The 7,758-nt window shown below is 39.4% G+C and overlaps 1 protein-coding gene across 3 annotated transcripts in view; it reads left to right on the forward strand.

The window, feature by feature from the left end:
• The window catches only part of HTR1E (5-hydroxytryptamine receptor 1E), an 85,338-nt gene extending 79,267 nt beyond the window's left edge, over positions 1-6,071 (forward strand). For 2 of the 3 annotated variants that reach the window (XM_032858068.1, XM_032858066.1), the window contains exon 2: positions 4,690-6,071. In XM_032858068.1, the coding sequence (XP_032713959.1) occupies positions 4,871-5,968 (1,098 nt within the window). In that variant the 5' untranslated portion in view covers positions 4,690-4,870 and the 3' untranslated portion in view covers positions 5,969-6,071. Of the gene's footprint in view, positions 1-3,613; positions 3,743-4,689 lie in introns of those variants that run through there. The other variant, XM_032858065.1, reaches the window with a different exon arrangement.
• Positions 6,072-7,758: the final 1,687 nt, after the last annotated feature.

The following is a 7,758-nucleotide window of genomic DNA, read 5'->3' on the forward strand; positions in this document are numbered from 1 at the left end:
CCCTGGCATTCTGTCACTGGGGTAGTACAAATCAGAAATTCTGAAGCATCTCAGTAAATGAGAGCAGCATACATTGACCCATTTGATTTATAGTGATTCTCTCCTGTTTGTGATTTCAATGAAAAACCATTTAAATATAGCTTTTGCATGGAGCACTGGGTGTGGTGCAAAAACAATGAATACTGTTATGCTGAAAATAAATTTAAATAAATAAATAAAATAAAAAAATAAAAATAAAAATAAGTATAGCTTTTGACTGCACTAGTATTTTCCATGTCATAATCAGAGCAGAAACTAAAAGTTACAAAACCCCAAAGAAGGACCTACATTAACTCCTCATGGGATATGTCCATTTTTAGCTATGATTATTGCAGTTAATTTTGCATTCCAATGGACTAGTGGAAGTTTGGTGTATTGATATTGGTGTTTGGACTAGTTTTGCAGAAGATGTTTTGAGTTAAGTGTTACAGTTCCTCCTCCCCTACAATGCAAAAAGCTAAAGATACTTAAATTTTCAGGTGCTGCTTAACTAGCACTGTTCTAATTAGACATCATACTGCCTCCTAAGGAGTTGGTGGTGATTATAAATCCATGCCGTTATTTTCTTAAGAAGATAAAGGAACCCAAGATAATTGGAGTGGGGATCATTTCCTGAGTATGGCTGCATCTTTGTTTGCTTCACAGTCCCTAGTATAATCCCTTAAATTGATCAAAGAATTCTACTTCCCTGCTGCCCCCAGCCCCATGGACTTCCAGCTTCTTCCATTATTGCTTTCCTGCTTCCTCTTTTACATTTCACTCACTCCAGAAATGCTCTGGGTACCAATAAAAAGAATACACAGTATAGCAGTAAAGAAAACTGCAAATAGTCCAATCTAAAAAGACAATCTCTCATCCTAAAAAGAAAACAACCTTGATCCCACATCTCCCTCCACAGCTACCTTATTTCTCTGCTCCCCTTTTCAGCAAAATGCTTTCAATACTTGTTTTTATTCAATGTCTCTATTTCCTTTCTTCTCATTCTTTCTTGAACCACCACATTCAGCCTTCAATCTCTACCACAGCACCAAACGGGTCTTGTGAAGGTCATTGGTGTCATCCACATCACCCAGACCAATGGTCAAGTCCTCATCGCCCACTGCCTGTCAGCAGTACTTACATAGCTGATCACTCTTATTTCATATACTGTTTTCATCCGGTCTTGGAACGGAATTATCTCTCATCATTCTCCTCTACCTGAATAGCTGTTCTCTTCTGCCTTCCTGGTTCTTCTTTTGCTTTTTGATCCTTTATTAGTGAAGAGTTTCAGGACCCAGTTCTCAGACTAGTTCAATCCATAATTGCTCTCCAGTTCATCCCATCCAGCTATTCAAAAGATTATGTTCTACATGGTGTTATGGAACACACTTCAAGCTAAAAGATGGCAAGCTGGATGCATGCAGGAATTTCAAGGGACTGGCAACACCGGGATATAAAACTTAACTCCTATTCTGAAAGGCTGAGGCATGAAATAAACCAGAAAGTCACATTAAAGGACTGACAATGTAGCCCCAACCAGTAATGTTTTTGCTAATTTACCAGGAGACAGTTAAAAAGAGGACTCAGACATACATCCCAACCTCCAGAAATATGTAGTTAGCTGGGGGGTAGTGTGGAGGGGAGGGAGAGGAATGAAAAATAAATAGGTACAAAATAAGGAAGAAGATGGTGTCACCAGAGAAATAAGAACTAGGATATATGGGAGCTCAGAAAAAGAGCAGCTTTTAAAAGCTTGATGAAGCTGAATTATTTGATTTTTTTTTTCAACTTCTTGTTTTTAAAATAGCATTTCCTAGTTGTTTTTATTATCAAACTAAAACTTCTAAAGTTTTCTGTCTCTTACCCAGGCTACTCTCTATATTCTCAATCTGAGAAGATTGAAGAGTAGAAGAATCTGATTCTTCCAATCAGAGTGGAAAAGCTTTTTTTGTTTAGAACTAGTTTTCTGGGGTGCCTGGGTAGCTCATCTGACTCTTGATCTCAGCTCAGGTTTTATCTGGAGTTCCAGCCCTGCATTGGGCTCCACATTGGGCTCCACGCTGAGCATGGAGCCTACTTTTAAAACAAAACAAAACTACTCTTCCAACAAACCTCATGGACCCAAGAAAAACATAACTTAGGATTAATGTTTGTAGGATTTCATGTAATTAAGGAGAAGGGGGTCAAAATAGAGAAATACACATGTTGGCCACAGGGAGAAATATAGAGAGTTTGTCCAAGCTAATAGATGGCTCAGGTGCAACCCAGGTCTCTGATTCCAAAGCCCATACACGTTCAATGTTACAGCCTGTCTCAGATATAAATGCAAGTTTAAAGTGACTAGAAAAGAAGGGAAAATATCCAGGAGAGAAGGAAACATTTAATTTACAAGAAAGAATGTACTGTTGGTGGAGCAAAACCCATAGAAGAAGTAGGGAAACATGAATTTCAAGAAGGTACATCTACAGAAATGCTATAAAAGCATAATGAAAACAGAGAGGCAGAATGATTCTTATTTCATTGCAGAAAGATAAAGACTGTTTTAAAAACAATTGCCCCATTTTTTGTCTTTAGTGAAATCATTTTCTTTTACTTTCTATATCTAAAGAATAAATGGTAACCATCCCCCAGTCTTCTTGATTTTTGCCCAGTAGGCAGAAGAAACTAAATCCAGAGCTAGATAGCTCTCAGCCTGGCTGGAGATTTTTATTCCTACCTGCCTGGTTTCCAGTCCCCAGTCTACCCAAGGACTCTCATCCAATCCATTCTCCATTTCATACATGCCTCACCTGCTCCTGCCCTCATTAGAGAAGGTCTGTTAAGCCTAATCCACATCAATCTATGTCCCCTCTTATAACTGCCAAAATGGCCATTGAGTTGTCTTTGAAGTTATCCCGGACCTAATCCCACAGAGACAAATCAGAGGATTTGATCAATGTTCTGACAAACAGCCATTGGCTGTGAATATTCCCATGTGGATTTTGATCATGTTGTTTTCATGAGCTTACAGTAGTCCCCCCTTACCTGCAGAAGATGCATTCCAAGACCGAATACCTGAAACCACAGATAGTACTGAACCCTGTATGTACTATGTCTTTTCCCATATTTACAAACCTATGACAAAGTTTATCAGTTAGGTACAACAAAAAGATTAACAACAATAACTAATAAAAAATAGAACAATTATAACAATATACTCTAGGGGTGACTGGATGGCTCAGTCAGTTAAGCGTCTGCCTTCCGTTCTGGTCATGATCCCAGGGAAGTCTGCTTCTGCCTCTCGTTCTGCCCGTCCCTCACCCACTCATGCTCTGTCTCTTGCTTTCTCTCTCTCAAATAAATAAATAAATAAATAAAGTCTCTAAAAAACACACAGTATACCATAATAAACATTATGTGAATGGAGTCTCTCAAATTATCTTACTGTACTCACCTTTCTTGTGATGATGTGAGAGGATAAAATGCCTACGTGATGAGGCAAAGTACGGTGAGTGATGCAGGTTTGTGACATAGCAATAGGCCACTATTGACTTTCTGCGGATTCATCAGAGAGGATCATCGGCTTGAAGACCAAGGTAACCGAAAGTGTGGAAAGCAAAACTACAGATAAGGGGGACTGTTGTACCTTTTTTTTAAATTCCTTACAACTATGCATTCAATAAATGTCACTATCTCACTGATTGCCCAATTTAATCACAGCTATCCAGGAGACAGATCATAGATGGTAGATAGATAGAGAGAGAGAAATGATAGAGATAGATATATGATAGATAGATAGATAGAGAGATGATAGATAGATAATAGATAGACAGATAGATGATAGATAGATAGATGATAGATAGATAGATGATAGATGGGTAGATAGATAGATGATAGATAGAAATTGAAAGAACACAAATGTTAACCAAAACTAAAGACATTTTTTTTTTAATGTGGAATTCTTTGACCTTGGTGATGATGCTGTTTCACTGTCAGTTTACGGTATTACTCTGAGAACAATTTGCCATAAACATCAAAGTAATGTTATATGCTTTTTTTCCTCTCTTTTCTCCAAAGACATGCACAGTGGTGTAAGTAAAATGTCAGAAATAGACAAAAGTCACACAATTTCACGATGGAGTTGAGCATTTGCTATGAAACTTTAAAACTGCTTTGAAGTCTGCTTATTATAAACAATATAATTTTTTTCTATAATGTCCCAGAATTTTAAAGAATTTTAAAGTATGATGCAAGGTGAATATATGTTTCCAAATAAAAAAAAAACTTTATGTTTAAGTGCATATATACATTAATGAATATAAATAAGAAAGTAATTCAGGTGGCAAGATAGACTTAAAAGTTGATAATGTCTTCATGAGAGTTTGGGAACTTAACTTTTTAAAAAGTATCTTTTTGGTAGCTACATTTGTGGTTAGCACAGCATAAGGATTAGATTTGTGAATCACTATGTTGTATACCTGAAATTATGTATATTGTGTGTCAACTATACATCAATCTTTTAAAAAAGTATCTTTTGAAGAATAATGTAAAGGTAAACTTTATACCCAGAGATAAAAAGAAAATTATATCAAAAATGTGTAAAGAATTTATGAGTACTGAAATACAATAACATTTTCCAGGGGGAAAAATATGATTTTTTCATTCATTAACCAGTAGCATACTATCTTCCAGGAACCCTCAGAAGAAATGATGTGGTGCTTCCTTTTACCCATACAAAATGGAACATAAGAAACTACATAGCTGAAGAAACTACAGTCTTCTTATAAATGAGAGGCATTGAAGTCTAAGTAATTTCCAGCTGAAGGAAAATAACCAACAGCTTCTCCACAGTGTAGATTGAAACAGGGAAAACATGAATATCACTAACTGTACCGCAGAAGCCAGTGTGGCTGCGAGACCCAAGACCATCACTGAAAAGATGTTCATCTCCATGACTCTGGTGATCATCACCACCCTGACCATGTTACTGAACTTGGCAGTGATCATGGCCATCTGTACCACCAAGAAGCTCCACCAGCCTGCCAACTACCTGATCTGTTCCCTGGCTGTGACGGATCTCCTGGTGGCAGTTCTCGTCATGCCACTGAGCATCATGTACATTGTCATGGACAGCTGGAAGTTAGGGTACTTCATCTGTGAGGTGTGGCTAAGTGTGGACATGACCTGCTGCACCTGCTCCATCCTCCATCTCTGTGTGATTGCCCTAGACAGGTACTGGGCCATCACCAATGCTATTGAATATGCCAGGAAGAGGACCGCCAAGAGGGCTGTGCTGATGATCCTCACCGTCTGGACTATCTCCATCTTCATCTCCATGCCCCCCCTGTTCTGGAGAAGCCACCGCCAACTCAGCCCACCTCCTAGTGAGTGCACCATCCAGCATGACCATGTCATCTACACCATTTACTCCACGCTTGGAGCATTTTATATCCCCTTGACTTTGATACTTATTCTGTATTACCGGATCTACCACGCAGCCAAGAGCCTTTACCAGAAAAGAGGATCAAGCCGGCACTTAAGCAACAGAAGCACAGATAGCCAAAATTCTTTCGCAAGTTGTAAACTTACACAGACTTTCTGTGTGTCTGATTTCTCCACCTCAGACCCTACCACCGAGTTTGAAAAGATCCACAACTCTATCAGGATCCCTTCCTTCGATAATGATCTAGATCACCCAGGAGAACGTCAACAGATCTCTAGTACCAGGGAACGCAAGGCAGCACGCATCCTAGGACTGATTTTGGGGGCATTCATTTTGTCGTGGCTTCCATTTTTCATCAAAGAGTTGATCGTGGGTCTGAGTATCTACACAGTGTCCTCTGAAGTGGCTGATTTTTTAACGTGGCTTGGTTATGTTAATTCTCTGATCAACCCTCTGCTCTACACAAGTTTTAATGAAGACTTTAAACTGGCTTTTAAAAAGCTAATTAAGTGCCGAGAACATGCGTAGATTGCGTAAAGCCAAAAGGCATTGTTTTTACCAGCCTTGTTTGTGGACAGAGGAAAGGGGTTCAGCTTAGTAATTCTTGAACATAGTTGGTTCAGAAAAGTTTGTAAGGTAATGCTGTCTTTTCGTTTGTTTGTTCTGTTTTGTTCGAGGTTTGTTATCTGGTGTGCCGTTTTCTACCTCTGGTTTTATTTGTGGTACATGATTTCAAATAAACATCCCATAAAGACAGAAATTTCATAGACATAATAATAAGGTGAAATAGTAACTACTTTTTTTTAGCCATTTCAGTTAATCTTGCAATTAAAGAATGCCAAAATAAATCTCCATTTGCAGAATTTCTTATTACTTATAAATCAAATTCCTAATAACTTACCCTCCTGTACCATTAAATCTGAGGTTGTGGCTCCAAATCCGTGCAAATTTTAGAGGGAACTGCATGACTACCTAAAGCATTAATTAAAAAAAAAAAAAAAAAAAGAGTGGTGTACTGTCATCTGCTTGCAGACCTGAGCTAAAGTCATTTACTGTGACTACATAGCCCACTCCTTTTAGGCACAAATAGTACAGCTGACGTGTCCTTTATAGTTCATGATTAAATATGCTTCCTCATTCTCTAAAAAGAACCTGGAATGAATACTCTGGCACTTTCCTAGGTATTTAACTATGAAAATGAAACAAAAACAAATACAAGATAATCTAAATCTCCTTCAATGTGTTGTTATATTACCTGACAGGAACATTGGACCTCCTCACATTCTGAGAAGAGTCCCACTGAGCCTTACACACTCTCCCTGACTCTGGCAGGATTTGGGTGGGAGTACAAGCAGCTTCACAGGGTGGAGTAATCAAATGAAGGAATATATTATCTGAAGAACTTTGTTAGAGAATGTTACTCATTATCAGTTGTGCACTTAGAAAAACCATTAAAAGTTGAAAATCTATGTTTAGCGCAAAGGTCACCCATAGACTAAACAAGCATGAAATTATATCCCCTGGGATCTCAGTGGCTTCCATGCCAGACTGCACCTTGTGGCCAGGAGATGCAGATGCAGAAGGAACCTGACCTAAGGCCACAGCGCCTGCCTGACCTGGGGTGCCTGCTCTAGTCATGGGGAGGAGCTTACCACAGTCAAGAGTGATGACAGACAGAAATGAAAGTTTGCAAATTTGCGTACACTCTCAAGTCAGTGACTATTTTATACCTCTTCTCATCTCAACCACAGCTTCTCCCCATCTCTTCACTCTCCACAGGTCATCTCTCTTCTTTGTTCACTGAGAAGACATGAATTTGCTCCCTCTCCACCTCCATATTTTAGCCTAAAATCTACACCCTCTAATCTTTTCTGTAATCTTGCACATTTCTCCTTACCCCTGACTCCTCTTCCCTACTACACCCCTCCTCTCTCTCTTTTTTTTTTAAGATTTTATTTTTATTTATTTGACAGAGAGAAATCACAAGTAGGCAGAGAGGCAGGCGGCGGGGGGGGATGCAGCCTCCCTGCTGAGCAGAGAGCTCAATGTGGGGCTCGATCCCAGGACCCTGAGATCATGACCTGAGCCGAAGGCAGAGGCTTAACCCACTGAGCCACCCAGGTGCCACCCCCCTTCTTTCTTTACCCTCTCTCTCTTCCTCCCTTCTCCCCTCCCTTTCTCCCATCCCCCTCCTCTCTTCTTTAATCTCACTTACCAGTTTGCTCAAGTATCTTGAACACTGGTGTACATTTCTTCTACTCCTACTTCCCACTCAAGAGCCTGCTTCGTCTGTCTCCTGGCTCTCCCACCTGAGATTC

Source organism: Lontra canadensis, unplaced genomic scaffold (genome assembly GCF_010015895.1).
Source record: "Lontra canadensis isolate GAN:19392208 unplaced genomic scaffold, GSC_riverotter_1.0 scaffold14, whole genome shotgun sequence".
NCBI classification, from domain to species: Eukaryota; Metazoa; Chordata; class Mammalia; order Carnivora; family Mustelidae; genus Lontra; species Lontra canadensis.